Source organism: Schistocerca gregaria, chromosome 7, assembly GCF_023897955.1.
Source record: "Schistocerca gregaria isolate iqSchGreg1 chromosome 7, iqSchGreg1.2, whole genome shotgun sequence".
NCBI lineage: Eukaryota > Metazoa > Arthropoda > Insecta > Orthoptera > Acrididae > Schistocerca > Schistocerca gregaria.
The window spans coordinates 236200880-236226328 of record NC_064926.1 but is presented as its reverse complement, the minus strand read 5'-3'; the positions used below and the strand labels follow the sequence as shown (position 1 = coordinate 236226328).

General features: G+C 42.7%; 1 protein-coding gene across 2 annotated transcripts in view; it reads right to left on the bottom strand.

The window, feature by feature from the left end:
- Positions 1-25449, bottom strand: part of LOC126281854 (myrosinase 1-like) — a 190681-nt gene that overhangs the window by 25490 nt on the left and 139742 nt on the right. For both annotated transcript variants that reach the window (XM_049981113.1, XM_049981111.1), the window contains exons 3-7: positions 20488-20622; positions 16063-16185; positions 15799-15979; positions 7052-7146; positions 6739-6886 (exon numbers count right to left, since the gene is read on the bottom strand). In XM_049981113.1, the coding sequence (XP_049837070.1) occupies positions 6739-6886; positions 7052-7146; positions 15799-15979; positions 16063-16185; positions 20488-20622 (682 nt within the window). The remainder of the gene's footprint in view (positions 1-6738; positions 6887-7051; positions 7147-15798; positions 15980-16062; positions 16186-20487; positions 20623-25449) is intronic.

The window sequence follows — 25449 nt, the reverse complement described above, 5'->3', positions numbered from 1 at the left end:
AGGTTTCTTCTTAACTTTCAAGAGCAAGATAACTGGGTCTTCTTTCTCACCTAAAAAACCTCCGTCAGCTACTAAACTTCATTAATCCGCTCCTAATTCCTGCTTTCACAAGGATATGAAAATAACTTTTATTAATAGTAATTTTATTAACCCATAGATCTAATTTCCTGTGACATTGTACGTGTCTTGGTATTACAAATGTGTGTGAAATATTATGGAACTTAACAGTTAACGTCATCAGTCCCTAAGCTTACACACTACTTAACCTAAATTTTCCTAAGGACAAACACACACACACATGCCCGAGGGAGGACTCGAACCTCCACCAGGACGAGCCACACAGCTTGGTATTACAGTTTAAGAGCAACAAAAAATTACATAATGTATCTATACGGGCATTTACATACTTACAGTATGGATGACAAGGATCGCACAGGTAGTCGGTCGTTCCCTTATAGCAAATACCACCTTGGCATTTGTCTGAAGTAATTTCGGCAAACCACGGAAAACCTATATTAGGATGGCCGGATAAAGATGGAGACTCCAACTTCCCGAATACAAGGACAGGTTGTTTAATACAGTGCTACCTCATTCTGTTTGTCCCTTATCCACAATACCGTATTACAAACGAGTTATTTAATAATGTAAAAGGCTTTTACTACACTAGTCATTAATTTCTTACTCTCAACCCCTGATCAAACACATAGTTTGAGAATGTAGTACTACACACACTATCAGCTGATGTATTTACCATAGCGACTATGTTTGGTTTCACATTTTGCACACAGCAACTGCCCATTCCCTAGTCTGCAAAACTCACTCAGCATCCCCCTATTTCGACTGAGATACTGCGTTCAGAAAGAGGATGTCATTGTTCTACACTCCTGGAAATGGAAAAAATAACACATTGACACCGGTGTGTGAGACCCACCATACTTGCTCCGGACACTACGAGAGGGATGTACAAGCAATGATCACACGCACGGCACAGCGGACACACCAGGAACCGCGGTGTTGGCCGTCGAATGGCGCTAGCTGCGCAGCATTTGCGCACCGCCGCCGTCAGTGTCAGCCAGTTTGCTGTGGCATACGGAGCTCCTTCGCAGTCTTTAACACTGGTAGCATGCCGCGACAGCGTGGACGTGAACCGTATGTGCAGTTGACGGACTTTGAGCGAGGGCGTATAGTGGGCATGCGGGAGGCCGGGTGGACGTACCGCCGAATTGCTCAACACGTGGGGCGTGAGGTCTCCAAGTACATCGATGTTGTCGCCAGTGGTCGGCGGAAGGTGCACGTGCCCGTCGACCTGGGACCGGACCGCAGCGACGCAAGGATGCACGCCAAGACCGTAGGATCCTACACAGTGCTATTGATCAAGAGTGCCTTGAAACCGGTATTCCTATGGAATACAACATTACAGAGACTCTGCCAAGCAATTGCAGCTATTGGAATAGAGTTATTAAGGGAACAGTTGAGACTGAATTATCAAGATTTTTTTTTTTTTTTTGAGTCACTGGTCCTCTGACTGGTTTGATGACGCCCGCCATGATTCCTCTCCTGTGCCAGCTTCTTCACTTCATCTCAGAGTAGCACTTGCATTATACTTCCTCAGTTATTTGCTGGGTGTATTCTAATCTGTCTTCCTGAATGCTTTTGACCGTCCACATCTCCCTCTAGTACCACTCAAATCGTTCTCTCATGTCTTAACAGATGTCTTATCATCCACTTCCTTCTCCTTGTCAGTGTTTTCCACATATTGATTCCCTCTTCGATCCTGCACAGAACCTCCTCATTCCTTACCTTATCAGTCAACATAATTTTAAACATTCGTTTGTACCATCTCATCTCAAACGTTTCGATTCTCTTCTGGCTCTCCCACAGTCCATGTTTCCCATCCATATAAGGTGTTCTTCGAAGGTACGTTCTCTGAAATTTCTTCCACAAATTGAGGACTATTATTTGATACCAGCAGACTTCTCCTGACCAGGAATACCCTATCTGTCAGCGCTAGTCAGCGTTCTATGTCCTCCTTGCTCCGTCCACCATGGTACATCTTGCTGCCTATTACCAGAATTACTTCATGTCGTCTATTTTGTGCATCCCACATCCAATGTTAATTTTTTTCGCCGTTCTCATTTCTGCTATCATTACCTACGTCTTTCTTCGATTTTCTCTCAGCCCATTTTCTGTACCTATTAGACGCTTCATTCCATGCAATGCATCCTATAATTCGTCTTCACTTTCACTCAGGATAGCAATCTTATCAGCAAATCCTTCTACCTTAAATTTTAACCCACTCCTGAAACTTTCTTTTATTTCTCTCATTGCTTCTTCGACCTACAGATACAAAAGTAAGGGCGAAAGACTACAAGCCCCCATTTTTTAAAGGAGGCATTTAAATACACAGACAAACGTCCTTCTTGGTACTTCACATTTGATGTTTGTTCTGTGCGCCGGTAAAGTTTCGAAACGTTCTGACAGATGGCCGACACGTAGCACAGCGTTAAAATGACGTCTACATACGAGTTAGATTACGAGCAGCGTTCTGTTATTGACTTCTTGTGTGCCGAATAAGAAACTTTGGTGAACAGGCATAAACGTTTGTGTGCCGTGTATGGCGATGCTGCCAGTTGGTAGTAGTGCAGTTAGGCGGTGGTTAAAGAAAGTTACAGCATCAGGAAATGCAGAAACAGAGCTCAATGATCGGTCACGCTCAGGACGTCCTGTCATAGCTACTGCTTCAGACATGATGAATCGTGCGGATGCCATTATTCGAGTAGATCGGCGCATCACAACTCGATAATTGGTTTTATAGTTGCCGTTCAGCATTTGAAGTGCGTTTGCAATGACCGAGACTCTAGGATATTCAGAAAGGTGCTCCCGATGTGTTCCACGAATGCTCACAGAGGACCGCAAGATTCAAAGAACTGCCATTTCATTTCATTTGTTGGAGCGTTTTCAGATCGACGGAGAGGCCTTTCTATCACTGATCGTTGCGGGGAGCGAAAGCTGGGTTCACCACTTTGGGCGGGAAACAAATGAAGTTGCATCGTCCTCACTAACTACAAAAGAAAAAGTTCAAGACCGCCCCCGTCTGCCGGAAAAGTCATGGTGACAGTCTTCTGGGTTCGTGATGGCTTCATTCTCGAGGATGTGATACCAAGAGGGTCAACCATCAATTGAGAGGCACACTCGAAGACTGAATAAACTCAAGAAGAGTTTCCGACGTGTTCAAATGGACGAAAATCTAGCAGAAGTCTTGCTCCAACACGATAATGCACGCCCACACACGAGTCTGAGAACCTGGGAACACATCGTCAAATTGGGTTGGACATCATTGCCTCATTCACCCTACAGTACAGGCGTGTCATCCTCGGACTTGCAACTCGTTGGGCGGCTTAAATATTTTCTACGGGGATCATACTTTGAAGAAGACGAAAGTGTCTCTCATGCAGTGAAAACATGGTTACGCCTACAGGACAAGAGCTTTTACCAGCAGGGACTACATGCTCTTCCACAACTTTGGCGTACTGCCACAGAACATAGAAAAATAGTGCATGGACAAGACATGTTGATGTATATTGTCACCAAATTCTGACTCTTAACAATAAATATGTTGGGCGTCACTTATTGGCGACCCTTGTACTCTTCCTGTAGCTTATCCTTATTATTCCCAGAATTTCGAACATCTTGATCCATAGTAGACTGTCGAACGTCTTTCCCAGGTCGACAAATCCCATGAAAGGTTTTGATTTTCCTTCAGTCTTGCTTCATTACAACTGTAACGTCAGAACTGCCTTTGACGTGCCTTCGCCGTTCCTAAAGACAAACTGATCGTCAACTACTACATCCTGAATTGCCTTTTCCGATATTCTGTATACTATTAATCTCAGTAACATGTATACATGAGCTGTTAAGCTGACTGTGCAATAATTCTCGCACTTGTCGTCTTTTGCTATCTTCGGAATTATGTGGATGACGTTTTCCGAAGGTCTTGTTGTATATCGCCAGTCTCATACAGGTTGCCGGCCGTTGTGACCGAGCGGTTCTAGGCTCTTCAGTCCGGAACCGCGCGACTGCTACGGTTTTCAGGTTCGAATCCTGTAGGGGACTGATGATCTCAGATGTTAAGTCCCATAGTGCTCAGAGCCATTTGAACCAATCATACAGTCTACACATGAAAGTGAATAGTCGTTTTGTTGCAACTTGCCCAAATGATGTTAGGAACTATGATGGAATATATGTATCCTTTATTATTTATTTGACTTAAGTCGTCAAAAGTTCTTTTACACTCCGATTATAACAATTTCTCTCCGATCCCATCCCTATCGACTACTGTTTCTTCTTCTATCATCCCATACGTCCCCACCCTCATAGAGGTTTCACTGTAGTCTTTCCAACTATCAGCTCTCTCCTTTCCATTTAAATGGTATCCCATTGCGGTCTTGATGTTGCCACACTTGCTTTTAATTTCACCAAAGATTGTTTTGACTTTTCTACATGCAGTCAGTCTTGCTGAAAAACTATTATTTTTCTTCACATTTTTCAGGCAGCTATTTCCCCTTAACGTCTACGTACTCCCTGTTTATCTCGTTCCTAAGTGACTGGTATTTCCATATTCCTGGATATCCCTGTATATTTCCGTAATTCCATCTTTCGTCGAACAGCTGTAACTTTTCTTTTGTTGTTCATGGTTCTTAGTTGTTGCCTTCCTTATACCTATGTTTTCTTTCCAATTTTGGTGATTTGCCTTTTTAGAAATTTCCATTCCTCTTCAAGTGAACTGCCTGCTGAGTTATTCATTGTCATATTATCTATAGCCTCAGAGGAACTCAAGCGTACCTCTCCATTCCTTGGTAATTCAGCACCTCACTTCTTTGCCCTGTAATTCTTCCTGACTGATCTCTTAAACTTCAGTCTAATGGTCATCATTACTACATTGAGACCTGAGTCATTATCTGTTCTTAGACATCTTACAATCCAATATCGGTTTTAATAACCAGTGCCTGAAAACGACGTAATCTTACTGAAATTTTCCCATCTCTGCCGGCCTTTTCCAAATATACCTCCTCCACTTGTGATTCTTGAACTGATTATCGCTATTACGACTTGATTTTATTGCAGATGTCAATTAGTATTTTATAATATTAAAAACCAATATCACTTGATCTGAACGAGCTCATTTCATGACCCATTTCGATAATAACTAGTTGTCATCCTTAGACGTACAGTGTACGGAGAAAAAAATGTAAATCTAGTAATATGCGTGATCATACAACAATTATGCACTAGGAGCCATATTACCTGAATACTAAAAATTACATACCTCCAAGGAATATAGTTGCACACCAGTTTCGTCGACATACTGATAACTTGTTCCAATCATAAGAGTACAGCTCCACACTGGTTCGTAAAATACATATAAAACTTGCTAAATAAAAAATCCATAGCACAAATAAGGAGCAAGTACAGGTATATCGGTTAAGAAGAAGCATCGTCGACAACTCAGGATGGCTGATCTGATGCTCTTTAGCGCCCATGTTAGGCGATTTCAAGCTTGGTCGTCAGACGGTGCCACCGTACTAAGGCAACGTTTTGTACGAGAATACATCGAAGTTTGTACTAAATACTAACCAACTGCTCACATAAAAAATTAACCCATTTTACGCAACAAAACATTAGACAGGAACGTAGTTCCAACTGGTCAATAAACACTAACATGGCATACAGCATAATGCAAGTGTAGAACCAGGCATGGAAATGAAGTGAAATGATCGTGTGGCATTATTGGCCAGGAAGCCCCATCCGGGAAAGTTCAGCCGCCGTGTTGCAACTCCTATTTCGGGGGACGCCACACTGGTCGACTTTCGGGTCTGTGATGATGAGGACAACACAACATCCACTGCAAGAGTGGAGAAAATCCCCAGCGCGGGCGGTAATCGAACTCGTGCTCGCTGCATGTATGCAAGCCCGTCACCACTATGTTAAGCAGGCGGACACCAGATATGCAGTCCAATAGATTAAATTTAATAGAGATGGACTATTGCGGTATTACTCTAGTCGGAATCGTGCTACATGCACACCCGTTGTTAAGCAATATTCAACATCGGTAACTTCAAAGGTTGTTCACCTTTAGTTGTTTAGCAGCGCTCTTGTTTACCGTCCTCGTGTTTTTCTTGCTGCATGTTCCCTGTATACCGATGTTTTGAACTTCCCTGCTAAGTTTCCTCTCATTGTATTTGTGCCTTGAGAATCACTGGGTGTTCTCCTGTCAAAATATCCGCGGTTACCTGTCAGAGCGTTATTTGGAGATATTTTAAAAGTTCATCTCTTGACTCTCACTTGACACTTCATATATAATTAGTAATATATTCTTATCGTACAGCTCAACGATATGAAACTAATTAATTTAACTGATAATTGTTCGAAAGTTTTACTGAATAATATATTGTTGTTCTTTCCGGGAGTAGTTCTACTCAACATGTCGCTACCAAAGTTTCCGATGAATTCTGAGACGTTCTACAGTCTCGGAACGAAGCAGATATTACTGTTCATTTTCGGATGTAACATTGTTCGCTCAGAAAAAGTCTTTGGTACTAATGATCAAAGATGGAGAACATGTGAGAAGAAAATTTAATAGAGAGTGAGAACAATTTATTTCAGAATATTTACCAGGCAGTGCTGTATATCGTTAATCAATGTCGATTGTCTTCAACTGCTACGTATTTCGGTACTCACCCCTAATGTACTCTACCTCTTCCTGTGTGAAGGTTGGTAGCCTTGATCGCGGTCGTCCTTCCGCCTCACTGTTGCCATCCACTTGCTGTCGCACCACCGCCGGATAATCACCACTCTGAGTGTAGATAGGGTGTGCGTAGAGACCCAGCTGCAGAATAAAATTTTACATTAGTTTTCCTAAGGCACATCACTTTTATATTTATAGGCGTTATATGTGAAGTGATTAGTATCTTTTGCACTGTCTAAGTCACTAGCAACACACTGAAAAGTTGCAGGAGCCCCAAATGCTTGTCGGCTGGGCTGCAGTACCCACCTGAAACTGTCGTGCTCTTTCACTAGCCTCTATATCCTCTGTCGAGTTCGTCATTGGCTCTAGCCCATTCATATTGAGTGTAATTCCCACGCTACCTGTAAAACATATCGAGGCAATCACTTACATAATACAGGTAGTGTGCCAACTACAATTTTACTGTATTCAGAGTTCTCGAATAAGACGCCAGATTTTGTTCTATATTTCCAACGTGGAAATAACGTAGTCTGATGTGTTTCTTGACATAATTACAAAAAATTTATGTTGTTGTGTAAAAGTATTATAAAGTGCCATAATAAATAATATAATCTCAATTTTTATGCTTCATCTGTAAGCTCACGAGAGATTACTTACTTGCTATTGGTTCAAACTTAAGAACAAGAGATTACCATTGCTATTCATGCCCATCACTACATAATTCAAGATGTACGGGTAAAAATTTAAATTGTAGAACGAAAGGAACTTATAATGTTCAGTTTACTTAAAACGTCAAGTAATATTTCACTTCTTGTTGAATTCCTGGATGCAGCATGTTCCGTTCCAGGTAAACAACAACTTACTCTTGGTTACGTACTGTAGGGTTCGTAATGTTATTGGCAGCACGATTCTCATAATTCGGAAATGAGACTTGTTTCATGTGCAAAAAGAAATAAGAGATATAGTCACGACCCTGTGGCACCCTTATTTTTGCAACATTCCAGTCAGGTACAGAATTCATCCACATTTATTGAGGACTGCCTTCTGCATGCTGATTGCTAGAAGCCTGATGAGAACTGGATAACTTTTTTTACCCAACATATGCAAAATATAAAACGAATATTTTTAAATCGAATAAGATATCTACTGCCCTCTGCTTACTGTTTAGTCCAGCAAGTAGATCAAACCGCAAAGAAAATTCTGTATTATCTGAGGATGATTACTTTAAGAATACACCCAGCAAATCCGACTCAAAACATAAGCCTCAAGATTACCAAGACAAACTCTTAAATAACACTGGTTCAGTCAAAATTGTCATGTAGTTGTCTCTTCTATTGGTGGTTTTACGAACAATTATTTTGTGTACAAGTTCTCGAGTATACCAGAATATGATGCGATGGTGTTCCCAAGTCACTTGATATTTCATTACATCTTTGAGGATGACACCATACTCGATACTTAAAGAACCTGTAAAGTACACCAAGATAATTAGGTGAATAAAAAATCCCTTGCCGGTGCATGCTGTTCTCTGTGGAGTACACGACTGTCTTTCGAACTTTGTTCACGGAGAAATAATAATCTTCGCTTTTTTTTCTTCAAGTGTAGATTTCAGTTTCTTACCCTACGTTCATCTGTTACGAAAAATCATGGCCTTTTGCGTTAATTGTAAAAGTTCTTGCTGTTACTTTGATATTTTGACTTGCCAGTACCTACGATCCCAACAAAAAACATACTACACTAAAAACAATGAGATCGAGATCTCTTATTTTTTTTAAAAAAGATCTCTCCTTTGGCACGACAGTTGCAATACGCTAGCATGACTGCGACAACGTGAAATTTTGTACAGGCCTATAGCGGATTAGTGGAGCGCAATGTGCCACGATCAGGCTTCAGTGCTGTTTACCATCGCTATGCCGTGGTAGTCCGTTCTTCATATAGGGAGGATACTGTGGTTTTTACGTCTCCTGCATGTACATCTACATCCATACTCCGCAAGCCACCTGACGGTGCGTGGCGGAGGGCATTTTGAGTATCTCTATCGGTTCTCCCTTCTGTTCCAGTATCGTATTGTTCGTGGAAAGAAAGATTGTCGGTATGCCTCTGTGTGGCCTCTAATCTCTCTGATTTTATCCTCATGGTCTCTTTGCGAGATATGTGTAGGTGGGAACAATATACTGCTTGACTCGTCGGTGAAGGTATGTTCTCGAAACTTCAACAAAACCCCGTACCGAGCTAATGAGCATCTCCCCTGCAGTCTTCCATTGGAGTTTATCTATCACCTCCGTAACGCTTTCGCGATTACTAAGTGATCCTGCAACGAAGTGCGCTGCTCTCAGTTGGATCTTCTCTATCTCTTCTGTCAACCCTACCCGGTACGGATCCTATACTGGTGAGCAATATTCAAGCAGTGGACGATCAAGTGTCCTGTAACCTACTTCCTTTGTTTTCCGATTGCATTTCCTTAGCATTCTTGCAAGGAATCTCAGTCTGGCATCTGCTTTACCGACGATCTACTTTATATGATCATTCTATTTTAAATCACTCCTAATGCCTGCTCCCAGATAATTTATGGAATTTACTGCTTCCAGTTGCTGACCTGCTATATTGTAGCTAAAGGATAAAGGATCTTTCCTTCTATGTATTCGCAGCACATTACACATGTCTACATTGAGATTCAATTGACATTCCCTGCACCATGCGTTAATTCGTTGCAGATCCTCCCGTATTTCAGTACCATTTACCATTGTTACAACCTCTCGATTTACTACAGCAATTGTTACAACCTCTCGATATACTACATCATCCGCAAAAAGCCTCAGTGAACTTCCGATGTTATTCACAAGGTCATTCATGTATATTGTGAATAGCAACGGTCCTACGACACTCCGCTGCTTCACACCTGAAATCACTCTTACTTTGGAAGGCTTCTCTCCATTGAGAATGAAATGCTGCATTCTGTAATCTAGGAAATCTTCAATCCACTCACCCAATTGGTCTGATTGTCCATATTCTCTTACTTTGTTTATTGCGCTACTGTGGGGAACAGTATTGAACGCCTTGCGGAAGTCAAGAAACTCGACATCTACCTGGGAACCCATATCTGTGGCCCTCTGAGTCTCGTGGACGAATAGCGCGAGCTGGATTTCACACGATCGTCTTTTTCGAAACCCATGCTGATTCCTACAGACTAGATTTCTAGTCTCCAGAAAAGTCATTATACTCGAACACAATACGTGTTCCAAAATTCTACAACTGATCGATGTCAGAGATATAGATCTATAGTTCTGCACATCCAGTCTAGAAAACGGGGATGACCTGTGCCCTTTTCCAATCCTTTGGAACGCTACGCTCTTCTACAAACCTACGGTACATCGCTGCAAGAATGGGGGCAAGTTCCTTCTCGTACTCTGTGTAAAATCGAACTGGTATCCCATCAGGTCCAGTGGCCTTTCCTCTTTTGGGCGATTTTAATTGTTTCTCTATCCCTCTGTCGTCTGTTTCGATATCTACCATTTTGTCATGTGTGCGACAATCTAGAGAAGAAACTACAGCGCAGTCTTCCACTGTGAAAGAGCTTTGGAAAAAGAAATTTAATATTTCGTTAGTATTAGTTAGTCTGTCATCCTCTGTTTCAGTACCCGAGTACACAGAGTGTCTGGACATTTTGTTTTGCTCCACCTACTGCTTTGACATAAGACCAAAATTTTTTTTTTTTTTTTTTTTTTTTTTTGCCAAGTCAGTACATAGAACTTTGCTTTCGAATTCATTGAACGCCTCTCGCATAGCCCACCTGACACTACATTTCGCCTCGCGTAGTTTTTGTTTGTCTGCAAGGCTTTGGCTATGTTTATATTTTCTGTGAAGTTCCCTTTGCTTCCTACCAGTTTTCTAACTCTGTTTCTGTACCACGGTGGCTGTCTTCCATCTCTTACGATCTTTCTTGGTCCATACTGATCTAATGTATATTGTACGATGGTATGGAACTTTGTCCACTGATCCTCAACACTATCTGCACTTGAGATAAAACTTTTGGGTTGAGCCGTCAAGTACTCTGAAATCTGCTTTTTGTCACTTTTTATAAACAGAAAAATCTTCCTACCTTCTTTTAATATTTCTATTTACGTCTGAAATCCTCGGTGTAGTAACTGCTTACTTAGTCTAGCGCCTTAATTCGATCCAAATTACCATCAGATGTTTATTGCTGTGGGCACCAAGTTGTTGATGACATGGGAAGTCATAGTGTCTATCAAACTGAAACACTACATAGTTGGCTTAAAGTGCTGCAATCCGCTCGCAGGTTCAGTCATGGACGTCGCAATTGGTGGGGAGCCAAACCGTCCCAACATACTTCTCGTCTGATGGATGCTTCACTGCAAAGACGAAGAAATGCAACTGGTGTTTATATTCTAAGTCAAAGATGACTAGTGATGAGATACACTACACTTCTGCTACAGGATAACTACATGATATGAGTTCGTCTAGATAACATAGAGCAATAAATGCCAAACTTCGAGGAACTGAATTCGCCTGATACAAATGTTAACATGAAGCGCCCCCTTAGAAAAATTGTACAAGACTGTGCTTAAACTGGCACACAACAATTTTTAGCGCAACGCAATCTGACTTTCAGTAATCCTTACAACAGAATGGCCCTGACTAACATTAACCTAGACGTTTCACAAATCACTTACCTCACAAAAATCTTCGTTACTCGAACTACTGCAATACAGTGAGCGCCACTACTGTCAGCTAACTAAAAGATTCAAACTACGGAAGGCACTAACTACTGATGGGCATAGTTAGCAAATGAAAGATTTTAATAGAGAACAAACAATGTATTTACCTTAACAGTCATAATATATATATCAGTTCATGACATCCAGTCTTACAAATTTCAAAACTCCGCCATCTCTCTCCCCACGTCCACCACTGCTGGCGGCTCACCTCCAACTGCGCAACGCTACGCACTGTTAACATCCAGCCGCCCAACACTACAATGGCGAGTATTACAACAATGCCAATCAGCCACTGACTGCACACGGCACAGCCAGTGATTTTCATACAGAGCGCTACGTGGCGGCGGCGTTACCAATAAAAAAACCGAAACAGCCTACTTAAAAACATACCTTAAATGTTGGTCCAGATATTTTTGATAATAGGAACCGAGCAACCGATCAGTTGCGTATTTATTTGGACTACGGCACTATAGAGAACACTTCTCATCGTGTCAAGTGAATGCTCCATCCCATCACACCATTTTTTGTTATAAATGTGTGAGGAACCCTACACAAACACTAGGCTGCTATAGTAGAACTAAAATTACCTGTTAATTGACTATTCACACGTGAGAAATTGGTTCCTCCAATCACTGCTCACAATAGAGTGTCATTTCACTCCCTGTCGTTGAGTAGTGCAGAGGCTATTACAGAGATGCAATCGAGCAAGATGTCTGTGTCTCTGACCATATCCCGACAAGTCTCCTTGACATAAGGGGAACGATTGAGCAATAATGGAACAGTGTTGCTCCCCATTTGGAGGCCATGTGCCACGATACCACCGTTGTCAGTATGAGACACTTCCGTGTAAACAACCTTTATCCTAGTGGCGAAGGGCGCACGTGCATGTTCTTTAAGAACTGTCATGCAATGTCAATATATGACTACCTTCCATATTTTACACGGATCTGATGAGACAATACTTTATAACCATCTGCTTAATAGCGTGTTTATTAAACTTCGGAAAGCAACAAAACATTGATTCTGCATCGGTTTGGCAAATCCTTGGTAGGTTTCTCGAAGAATTTGGCACCAGAAGGCTACGCACACGTCACTAAGTTTCTCTAAGTTATGGGTCGGTGGTTTGGGGCTGCTGAGCTGTCACCTGATAGAATCCCACATGCTTTCCATCAGATTCAGATCGGTAAAAGTCGGTGACCAACACACTAACGCGAGTTCGCTATCATCTTCCTCAAACCTTTATAGCACAACTATGGCTCCATTTAATGAACATTTGTCCTATGGAAGATACCAACGCCATCAGGGAAAACTTTAATAATGAATAGTAGCAGGTGATAGGATTTTCACGTAGTGCAATGCTGTCACTTGCATTAGTTTACTACCGCATGTCCCATGGAAAACCAGATGAATCCCCCGCCATCAATGGAAGAATGCTATGCCCAACAGGCTGCACCAAAGGCGTGTCAATGATGGCTTACCTGGACAGTCCATGGATCTGGTGTGACTAGACATGTGATTCATCCTACCAGCTGAATAGTTTCAGCTGAACCATGGCTCTTTCTCTATTATCCCGTACCACCTGCGATCGTAACTGACGAAGTCTTGGGTAAGTATGGAAACTCAAATGGGTCGTCTGCCTAAAGACCGATTTACAACGATGTGCAACGTTCTTCAGTATTCTCCTAAAGACTTATGCCTACCCAGTATTGTATTGTGTAATGAACCTGTTACAGATGGCACCTTCTACTACTTTTCTTTCTCAGGACACCATATGCAAACAGCTGACAACCTTCACTGTTCCAAGATGATTGTTGCTAGGCGCTCAGCCATAACAATCTTCCCTTCGTTATAGTTACTTACGTCAATGTATGTTCCCATTTGCGGTTTTTATCGTCGTTAGAATAGTTCCTCAATTGTCCCTACTTCGCTTATATGCTCTCGTTGTTGCATTGTTTCCGGGTCGTAATCACTAACATTCAATTTCACGACGAGCCGTGGTCACAAAGTCTTATTTATTAGTGTATCGTAACTGAATGTCTCTTGGGTAAGCATGGGAACCCACAAATTTCTGTAATCAGTGCTAAGCAGCGAGGAGATGTATAAAGACCTACGCCTCTGTGATTTTCAGTAATGAATCGCTGTAAGCAGCGGCAATCCGATGAAAGGGTTTGGGTTTGGTGAATACTTGAAGATCGTTAGATGTATATGTGTGAGGTGGTAGAAGTGAGTTTTGAAGGGACTAGCGTCACAGTAAGCGGATATTTTTCGTGATTATGGTGCAGTTTCCTTAATACCACTTAATAAATCGTCGTAGTTAACAAGAACATCCTCTGCAATACTCTGTAGTATCGTGTTTACATTTCTGATATGGCTGAATGGGCAAGAAATAAATGCAAATAAACTGAAAAAAAAAAGAAATGAAATCACCAGATGGAATCGTTCATGAGTTCTTGACTGCTACCAGCAGTCAACCTAGGTTCTTGGGGTATGGCCTCCCATTCTTCACAGAGTGCTGCACTGAGGAAATGTCGGTCGGTCGGTGAAGACTGGCACGACGTCGGCGCTCTCGAATATCGCAGAGGTGTTCTATACGATTCAGGTAAGGACCCTGTGCAGAGCGGTCCATTACTGGGATGTTACTGCCGTGTAACCACTCCGCCTCAGGCCGTGCACTGTGAACAGGTGCTCGATCGTGTTGAAAGATGTAATCGCCATCCCCGAATTCAACAGCCTGCCGGTGTGGCCGAGTGGTTCTAGGCGCTTGAGTCTGTAACCGCGCGACCGCTACGGTCGCAGGTTCGAATTCTGCCTCGAGTGTGGATGTGTGTGATGTCCTTAGGTTAGTTAAGTTTAAGTAGTTCTAAGTTCTAACGGACTGATGACCTCAGATGTTAAGTCCCATAGTGCTCAGAACCATTTTTTTGGTCTTTAATAGTGGGAAGCAGGAAGGTGCTGTGATAGTGCCACAGACAACGACAAGGGGTGCAGGCCGCCTCCATGAAAAACACGACCACATCATAACACCAAGGCCTCCGAATTTTATTGTGGGCACTACATACGCTGGTAGATGACGTTCACTTGGCTTTCACCATACTCACACCCTGCCATCGGATCGCCACATTGTATACCGTGATTCTTCACACAACGTATTTTCCCCTGTTCAGTCGTCCAGGGTTTACGCTCCTTACACCAAGCGAGGTGTCGTTTGGCATTTTCCGGCGTGATGTATGGCTTACGAGCAGCCATGAAATCCACGTTTTCTCACCTCCCACCTAATTGTCGTAGTACTTGCAGTGGATCCAGATGCAGTTTGGAATTTGTGTGTGATGGTGTGGATAGATGTCTACCTATTGAACATTACGACACTCTTCAACTGTCGAAGACGCCGGCCGAGGTGCGCGAGCGGTTCTAGGCGCTACAGTCTGGAACCGCGCGGCCGCTACGGTCGCAGGTTCGAATTCTGCCTCGGGCATGGATGTGTGTGATGTCCTTAGGTCAGCTAGGTTTAAGTAGTTCTAAGTTCTAGGGGACTGATGGCCTCAGAAGTTAAGTCCCATAGCGCTCAGAGCCAAAACTCAGAGGCCTCTGTCAGTCAGCAGACGAGGTTGGGCCGTATGCTTTTGTGCTTTACGTGTCCCTTCACATCGGGAACAGTGGAGCTAGGGATGTTTAGGAGTGTGGGAATCTCACTTACAGACCTATGACGTAACTGGCACCCAATAACCTGACCACGTTCGAAGTCCGTGAGTTGCGCGGAGCGCCCCATTCTGCTCTCTCACGGTGTCTAATGATTACTGAGGTCGCCGATATGGAGTAAATAGCATTAGGTGGCAGCTCACTTCACCAATATGGAAAACGTATGTTTTTGGGGGTGTCCAGATACTTTTGATCACTTAGTGTATGAACCCACTTTACGGCATTGCGGGCTGCATACAGTAGAGAAACAGTTCAGAGACGATGACTGTATCAGCATGACAGGGCTCCCTGTCGTAAAGCAGCATCTGTGTGTGGGGTGGTTTGTGGCCGATAACATTCGTTAAATGGCCTGGCCTTCCTGAACCCTTTTGAATAAGTCAGAATGTCGGCTTCAGTCCATAGTCTAGTGTCCACCATCACTACCTTCTCTGATTTCGACTTTTGGGGATGGGCTGCCAAGCCGCCAGAGACATTTACAGATCTCATTACACGTGTCGTCAACAGAGTTCAGTCATGACAAAGGCGAAGAGTAGGCCCGCTTATATTTATGTCAACTTTTGATCAGATAATGTAATGGTTACAAAGATCAGATGACATCCCATTTGGTATTGATGCACTAACCGTTTTGAGAGGCTCTGAACTGCTCATCGTAGAGGTGCCAGACGCGCGCGTGGGCTTTGATGATGGTGTGTGCCGCCAGGTAGTCGCCAATTCCTTTGGCGGGCTGAGAGGGGGCCATCCTCACATCTGTGTTGCCGTGCACGAAGGTAGCTGGCTCGTTGAATGTAACCCACCATTTCACCTGTGGAAGCATACATCGCCATTATGGTCATAGGCGAGGTGAACGTGTTGCTAGCCTATACACGCTCTGAAATGCTTACTTACCCTGTCTCCGAAGTTTTCAAACAGTATCCTGGCGTATTGAACGAAGTAGTCTGCCAGCAACTCGTTGGGCCAGCCTCCGAGGTACTGCAGTGCTTGAGGCAAGTCCCAGTGGTACATTGTTACCTGCAGACGGCATACTACAACGTGAAACTTATAATATAGCGGTAACAAAATTCACCATTTTTTTGGTGTAGTAATAAGAAACCTGCCCAACGAACCACAGGCCTTGCCGACGTCGGTTGGCTTCATTGCCTCAGCGATACAGATAGCTGTGCCATAGGATCAACCACAGTGGAGGGGTATCTGTGGAGAGGGCAGAAACGCAACAGTCTAGATGAATGACTGATCTGGCCTTGTAACATCAACCAAAATGGCCTTGCTATACTGGTACTGCAAATAGCTGAAGGCAGGGAGAAACTTCAGATGTTACTTTTCCCGAGGATATGTGGCTGTAATGTGTGTTAAATGATGATGGAATTATATTGGGTAAAATATTGCGGGCGTAAAACAGTATCTCATCCGGATCTTCGGTTGGTGTCTACTCAGGAGAATGCCTGCCTCGGGCACGGATGTGTGTGATGTCCGTAGGTCAGTTAGGTTTAAGTAGTTCTAAGTTCTAGGTGACTGATGACCTCAGATGTTGAACCATTTTTAACTGAAATCTGTCGTTGTCTTTTCAAAGAAAATCTTGCAGCATTTACACCTGATTCATGTAATTATAGGAGTACGAACAGGAGTTTGGTGAATGGAGTTGTGTTTCAGACAACCAGTTGAGCTTCTAATAACTTCAACTGCTAGAGAAGATGTCAAACGCACATGAGTTCGGAAAATTACTTTGCTATCTACCTCAGTGAGATTCCTGGTCTCACCTACTTTAGGATTTATCTGGTGATTACCTATCACTGATCACTGTACGCATGTAGGAATTTATTAACCATGGAACCTGTGAGCTGACGTTAAATGGGTGTAAACGATCTCAGAGATGGTATTTTCTTGTGTTGTCCGCTCGAAAGCTGGCAGTGCATTGGAAATTAATATAAAAAATGACAGCTCTTGAACTGTTTGTGAACAAATAGATGTAAGTAAAAGTTACGTCGAGATAATATTTACATGATTTCATTGAATATAGCTGGTGCAGCTCTTCTCGATAGGAAAAAAAAATGTGTGTTAGCCTATAAACTGCATACTGCGTTAATATGCATAAATGAACATGAAATCTTGTGTATCTTTCTGTAACACACCCAAATAGTCGGTTACGCTCCTCATGCCTACAGAGACAGCCTTGGTATCATTTAAAAATTTCACAACTTTAGCTCAAGGCATTGCCAGTCTGAAAACTTTCTACCAGGAAAAGATTTAACCATAGCACCTCAGCATCGTCATGGGCAGGCCATCTGTGTATTAAATGTCTTAGGAAGAATTTTGTATTAAAATTAGCTCGGTCTTTCTTCCAGTGAAGAGACTAGTAACACTGAGTGTATCAAGTGATGTTTACTGTTCAGAGATAACTGTAAATACTCACAATATTGCTGTAGAAGTGGAACATACGAAGTTAAGTAAATCTTCAGATCTCTATTGAAATTAACTGAGCTAATACTTTGAACGCTACAGCTCCTTCTGGAGCAAACCAAAGCAACCACCGTTGTGACAGAAGTGTACTTTCGATACGGCTCAACAAAAAAGAACGTCATTTCAGTGCACAATATATTTCAGGGTCGGTGGTTAACATTACAGGTTGTATCCTAAATGCGTAACCTCTGCTCATTTTCTACTACTTTTTGCACACTTTTTGTACATGTTACATTACTCTGAAGAGGATTAATAAGTTCTGAGAACTCTTGGTATGAAAATAGGCTGTCGCCTCCATAACAGAGACAGAGAGCGAACTAGTGTACCGTATAGTCGAACTGCAATATCTGTTCGAATTCAGGAGGTGAGGGAAACTAGTACCACCCATATTTCACCTGAACAGGAGAGGAATTGTTGGTGCACAGTTCTTGTTTACCAGACTATGTGCTTATGTTTTTGGTTCAACCTCCTTTCCACAATGGGGTATGCATAAAGTGTACACCTTACATGATCCGTTGATTGGAAAGCAACGATAAGCTCTGTGGCCACCATGGTTATATGCAGGACGGTTTGTGTTGGAGCTGTATTTCAAGCACTCTGTACTTTGACTTTTGTCATGGACTCGAATAATGCCTGAAGTGGTGCTGGAGGGGAATGACACCATGAATCCTGGAGGACTGCCCATAAATCCGTAAAGGTACGAGTGGGTGGAGTTCTCTTCTGAACAGCACGTTGCAAGGCATGCCAGATATCCTCAATAATGCTCATGTCTGGGCAGTTTGATGGCCAGCGGAAGTATTTAAAATCAGAAAAGTGTTCCTGGAGCCAAACTGAAACAGTTCTGGACGTGTGGAGTGTCACTTTGGCCTGCAGGAATTGGCCAATTCCGTCGGAATGCACAATGGAGATTAATGTATGCAGGTGATCAGACACAACGGTTACGTACGTGTCACCTGTCAGAGTCGTATCTAGAGACATGAGGGGTCCCATATCGCTCCAAATGCAAACGCCCCACCAGCTTGGTCAGTCCCCTGCTGACATGCAGGGTTAATGGATTCTTGAGGTTGTCTCCATACCAGTATATATCCATCCACTCGATACAATTTGAAACGAGACTAGTTTGACCAGGTAACATGTTTCCAGTCATTAACAGTCCAATGTCGGTGTTGAAGGTTCCAGGCGAGGCATAAAGCTTTGTATCAGTAGTGATGATGATTCGCACACTGACACTTCTTCATGGCCCAGCATTGATATTTGCAGCAATTTGCGGGAGACTTGCACTTCCGTTATGTTAAACAATTCTCTTCAATCGTCGTTGGTTCCATTATTGCAGAATTTTTTTCGAGCTGCGGCGATATCGGAAATTTGAAATTTTACTGGGTTCCTAATATTCACGGTACACTCATGAAATGGTCGTTCGGGAAAATCCCCACTTCATCGCTATTTCAGTGATGCTGTGACCCATCGATTGTGCGTCGGCTATAACACCAAGTTCAAACTCACATAAATCTTGAAAACCTGCAATTGTAGCAGCAGTAAGCGATATAGCAGCAGCGCCAGACACTTGTTGTCTTATATAGGCGTTGCCGACCACAGCGCCGTATTCTGCCTGCTTACATACTCGTATCTCTATATCTATTTCAGTTTCTTTGGCGCTTTTGTGTATAAGGTTATATAATACCATCATTTTCCGTACAATATTTATTACTTGTGTTAGAGCCTACAGATAAGAAATCTATTTGCAGTTACAAAGCTACTATTGACGTCTTCGCCACTACCTAACTATACATATTTCTTGTACTATTCACAACACCATGACACTCGCCGTGGGCGAAGGATCATTGGTTATTATATTGGATTCAGGTTTAGAAGACAGAGGATCCACTCTCTGTCTCGTCATCCAATTAAGTTTTCCGTAAATCGACTGCGGCGATCGTATCCACTATTCCCTATCCTTCATCATTTCATTTGGGTGTCATATCTGTACACATCTCGTCGACGTCAATGCTTAATCTATTATTTTCCTTCAGTTTTACTTCGTCTCATCTGTTTGCTAATTGTGATAACCGTTTGCTAGAGGAACTAATGTCTATACATTTTTCATTCCTGTTTTTTCTTTTTATCCTGTGGAGCGGTGCTGAGACCAGTCCAGTCATCAGCTACGTTCACTTGGATTCTATGGGCACCATACTGCAAGTCATTGTCGTTCCACTGTACCCTACGAAATATCAGCAGTTACGTTTTTGATACTACTCTCTCTAACACAATAGAAGCTAGTTACCGTTTTCTTCAATGGTTGCCAAGCACGAGTGTTTTCTGTTCATCTTCGTATACTGTTGACTTACAGAGAAGATAACATACAACCGCATGGTGTGAAACTACTGTGATTTTCCTGGTCTCTCTGTACACTAATGCCTGCCGTACTGTCAAAGACGCGCAGGTTTAATGTGTTTGAGTATTTTTGGGAACAATCACCCCTAATTCCAACAATGTCCCAGCCAACGCTTGTGGGATGTGCTGTGCAGGGGGCATGGTCAGAAGTGCCTAAAGCTTCACAATCAAATGTGTAGTACGTCAGTTCTTTTATTTAAAAGAAATGACTTGCATATGAGCTATGCCCAATTCAATAGTGAACTACATAACCCGACAGCAGGAGGGATTTCAGTCTTAGTAACTGTATGAGGTAAGGGAAAATTTCAGATATCAGGAGTGGCCTGTAGATTTTGTCACAGCTGTTGAAAATCTGTGACACTTTTATTCATATTTTCATTACTACAATAACTACAGGTGTTTCATTACGGAAGAATGATTTATTGTACTACATTAAGTTTGTGGACAATATTACTTCTTACTTACCATGGGCTGAATTCCGTTGGCGAGTAGCTCGTTGATGAGATTGTTGTAGTAGTCGATACCAGGCTGGTTGATAACGTCCACGTCCCCGGTAGGCAACACTCGTGCCCAAGAAATCGAAAATCGGTATACGTTGGCCTGTTCAAGCACAATGTATTAACATCTTTGAAAAATGATAGTCAGTTAATAGCTGATATTTGATTGTAAGTTCATATATTAATGCTGAACTTCGGAATTATATTTATCTCGAACATTATCTACCTGTTTAACCTTTCAGAAGATAGCTTGATTGTGCAGGAAACTATAGATCACCGAGCGTAGCCACGAGTAAAAAATATTTTTACATTTTGCTAACAAATACTTAAAAAACAAAATATTTAATATAAAGCCAACTTTTAATTGTTGAATATATGATAATATGAAATGAAATTACCCTGCAAAATTGTTTGCCGCTCTGGAAAGCTATGTGTACTATGAACAGCAATTTAGAAATACGCAGTTATAGAAACAAAAATGTGAGAGGTAAAGTTCTCTACTACACACCAAGTGCACCTTGTAATTATCAAATAGATGATTGGATACGACAGTGAACATTACAAAATTAAGAACCAAGTACGCTTCTTAGGTGTCACTGGATGCATAATAAACTTTCAATCTGTACAAACTGACGTGAAATTTTTGTAGAGAACTACGTAGCGTTTTGACTTACCGCCAGATCCATGGCTAATAGCGGACAAGAACTAAGTAAGAAGAAAGGCTATTATGCAACTGAACAAAGTAATGACTATGCCTCTCGTGCTGTATGGAAGTCACGTTTTGGTTCTAAGTAATGGCATAGGAAGGAGTGATACGCCGAACACATGCAAAGACTTATTCACTTTCATTTCGAATTTTACTTTACGCCCTGTCAGAAATTTCGTCACTGGGTAAGTGATCAAAAATTTAGTTGCATCATTGTCCATCAATTTTTACGCTAAGACAACCTTAATGCCGACTATGGAATGTCATTTTTCCTTCTGTTGTTGTAATTATGCATATCATTGTTCCTTTTGTATTGTAGGGGATTATTTGCAACAAACTTCATCAGGGAATAAATTCACTGTGAAGCAGTAGCCGGACTGCCCAACGCTTTAAGCAGATGTATAAAAATGGCACGTTTATGAGCAATGAAGACTTTCTTTCCTGAAGATGAGTCGCGCCAAACATTATTCTACATGACGTTATTGATAAAAACATGCAAAGTATTGCAACTTAGTGATTTGTCTCTCTCCTCGATTTGCAATGATTCTAAATGACAATGTTACTGATCTGCGTTGTTTTAGGAGCTCAAAAACGTTATTTTCCTATTTTAATGCTTATCAGGAAGGATACCTAAGAATTTTGAAATGTCCACCCTATTTATCAATTTGTTACCATTGCATGGTGACGTACTGCTAGATATGCAGAACTGAATATGCTGTGTCCTTGTAAAACTGAGGCTGAGATCATTCGTAGAAAACCAGTCAATGATACTTTTAAGAACAGTGTTTACCGAGTTCGAGTCTCGGTCGGGCACACAGTTTTAATCTGTCAGGAAGTTTCATATCAGCGCACACTCCGCTGCAGAGTGAAAATCTCATTCTGGAAACATCCCCCAGGCTGTGGCTAAGCCATGTCTCCGCAATATCCTTTCTTTCAGGAGTGCTAGTTCTGCAAGGTTCGCAGAAGAGCTTCTGTAAAGTTTGGAAGGTAGGAGACGGATACTGGCAGAAGTAAAGCTGTGAGTACCGGACGTGAGTCGTGCTTCGGTAGCTCAGATGGTAGAGCACTTGCCCGCGAAAGGCAAAGGTCCCGAGTTCGAGTCTCGGTCGGGCACACAGTTTTAATCTGTTAGGAAGTTTCATATCAGCGCACACTCCGCTGCAGAGTGAACATCTCATTCTGGAAACATCCCCCAGGCTGTGGCTAAGCCATGTCTCCGCAATATCCTTTCTTTCAGGAGTGCTAGTTCTGCAAGGTTCGCAGAAGAGCTTCTGTAAAGTTTGGAAGGTAGGAGACGGATACTGGCAGAAGTAAAGCTGTGAGTACCGGACGTGAGTCGTGCTTCGGTAGCTCAGATGGTAGAGCACTTGCCCGCGAAAGGCAAAGGTCCCGAGTTCGAGTCTCGGTCGGGCACACAGTTTTAATCTGTCAGGAAGTTTCGTATCAGCGCACACTCCGCTGCAGAGTGAAAATCTCATTCTGGAAACATCCCCCAGGCTGTGGCTAAGCCATGTCTCCGCAATATCCTTTCTTTCAGGAGTGCTATTTCTGCAAGGTTCGCAGAAGAGCTTCTGTAAAGTTTGGAAGGTAGGAGACGGATACTGGCAGAAGTAAAGCTGTGAGTACCGGACGTGAGTCGTGCTTCGGTAGCTCAGATGGTAGAGCACTTGCCCGCGAAAGGCAAAGGTCCCGAGTTCGACTCTCGGTCGGGCACACAGTTTTAATCTGTCAGGAAGTTTCGTATCAGCGCACACTCCGCTGCAGAGTGAACATCTCATTCTGGAAACATCCCCCAGGCTGTGGCTAAGCCATGTCTCCGCAATATCCTTTCTTTCAGGAGTGCTAGTTCTGCAAGGTTCGCAGAAGAGCTTCTGTAAAGTTTGGAAGGTAGGAGACGGATACTGGCAGAAGTAAAGCTGTGAGTACCGGACGTGAGTCGTGCTTCGGTAGCTCAGATGGTAGAGCACTTGCCCGCGAAAGGCAAAGGTCCCGAGTTCGAGTCTCGGTCGGGCACACAGTTTTAATCTGTTAGGAAGTTTCATATCAGCGCACACTCCGCTGCAGAGTGAAAATCTCATTCTGGAAACATCCCCCAGGCTGTGGCTAAGCCATGTCTCCGCAATATCCTTTCTTTCAGGAGTGCTAGTTCTGCAAGGTTCGCAGAAGAGCTTCTGTAAAGTTTGGAAGGTAGGAGACGGATACTGGCAGAAGTAAAGCTGTGAGTACCGGACGTGAGTCGTGCTTCGGTAGCTCAGATGGTAGAGCACTTGCCCGCGAAAGGCAAAGGTCCCGAGTTCGAGTCTCGGTCGGGCACACAGTTTTAATCTGTCAGGAAGTTTCATATCAGCGCACACTCCGCTGCAGAGTGAAAATCTCATTCTGGAAACATCCTCCAGGCTGTGGCTAAGCCATGTCTCCGCAATATCCTTTCTTTCAGGAGTGCTAGTTCTGCAAGGTTCGCAGAAGAGCTTCTGTAAAGTTTGGAAGGTAGGAGACGGATACTGGCAGAAGTAAAGCTGTGAGTACCGGACGTGAGTCGTGCTTCGGTAGCTCAGATGGTAGAGCACTTGCCCGCGAAAGGCAAAGGTCCCGAGTTCGAGTCTCGGTCGGGCACACAGTTTTAATCTGTCAGGAAGTTTCGTATCAGCGCACACTCCGCTGCAGAGTGAAAATCTCATTCTGGAAACATCCCCCAGGCTGTGGCTAAGCCATGTCTCCGCAATATCCTTTCTTTCAGGAGTGCTAGTTCTGCAAGGTTCGCAGAAGAGCTTCTGTAAAGTTTGGAAGGTAGGAGACGGATACTGGCGGAAGTAAAGCTGTGAGTACCGGACGTGAGTCGTGCTTCGGTAGCTCAGATGGTAGAGCACTTGCCCGCGAAAGGCAAAGGTCCCGAGTTCGAGTCTCGGTCGGGCACACAGTTTTAATCTGTCAGGAAGTTTCATATCAGCGCACACTCCGCTGCAGAGTGAAAATCTCATTCTGGAAGCAGTGTTTACCATTTATTCTGCTTCTGTTTGTATGCTTGGTTTCATGACAATATTAGTGTCATCTGCAAAAGGAACTAATTCTGCTTACTGTATATTCGACATACATGAGAAATAACAGTAATCCTAAGATTGAACCTTGGGGAAACCCGTAAGTGAGCACTACCGAGTCAAAACTACGTCCTCGGACTATATGGGTTGGAATACAATCACAAAAATAATAATACACATATAGAACCACGGGGCCGGCCGCGGTGGTCTAGCGGTTCAGGCGCTCAGTCCGGAACCGCGCGACTGCTACGGTCGCAGGTTCGCATCCTGCCTTGGGCATGGATGTGTGTGATGTCCTTAGGTTAGTTAGGTTTAAGTAGTTCTAAGTTCTAGGGGACTGATGACCACAGATGTTAAGTCCCATAGTGCTCAGAGCCATTTGAACCATTTTTCTAGAACCACGGAAGAATATCAAGGGATTATTATCACTCTCGTGATCTGCAAAAAGAAATGCATCTATCTTTCAAGGGAACGAAAGCCAATAGAACTGACCAAGTTATAAGGAATTTCAACACAATAAGACTGTCAAATTGTGTGGAGTTATAAAAGACGAAAATTTAGAAAAGAAAAGGAGGAGACAAACTTCTTATTTGGTAGGTATGGGATGTAAGTTCCACTTTTACTTTGCAGACCTTCTAAATAAACATGGAAAAAATAGTGAATAACACTAATTGTAATTCCATTGTCTTTTCATCTGGTTACTACACTCACTAGACGACAGAGACTGCGATGCCAGCTTGAAAATAATATTAGATTCATTAATGAAAGAATCAACTGAATCACAGAAAATTATATATACAGTTCGAGTTTTTGCTGCTGTCACCCCTAGGTTTGCACTTGTCTTATTACGTATGTTATTCCTGATAAATAATAGACCACAATTTCTTAGTCCCATTCAGCAGAATTGTAGAGATTTGTTGAATGTAAAACAGACTCTTCTAATGTGTTACTGGACCTGCACATGTTTCTCTCTTCACGACTACGATTTACTTTGTTATTTGAAACATTATTTCTCTCCCCCAACTTCTCCGGCGAAATTACGTGCTCGAAGACATTCCCAGTTTGAATGGTTCACTGTAATTTGTTTCGTGTGAAAGCATTATTTTCAACTTTTTAGGTATGTGCTATTTGAACGCTCACGGCCCACGATATTCTCAAGAAGAATAATCTTTATACAAGGTGACATTTA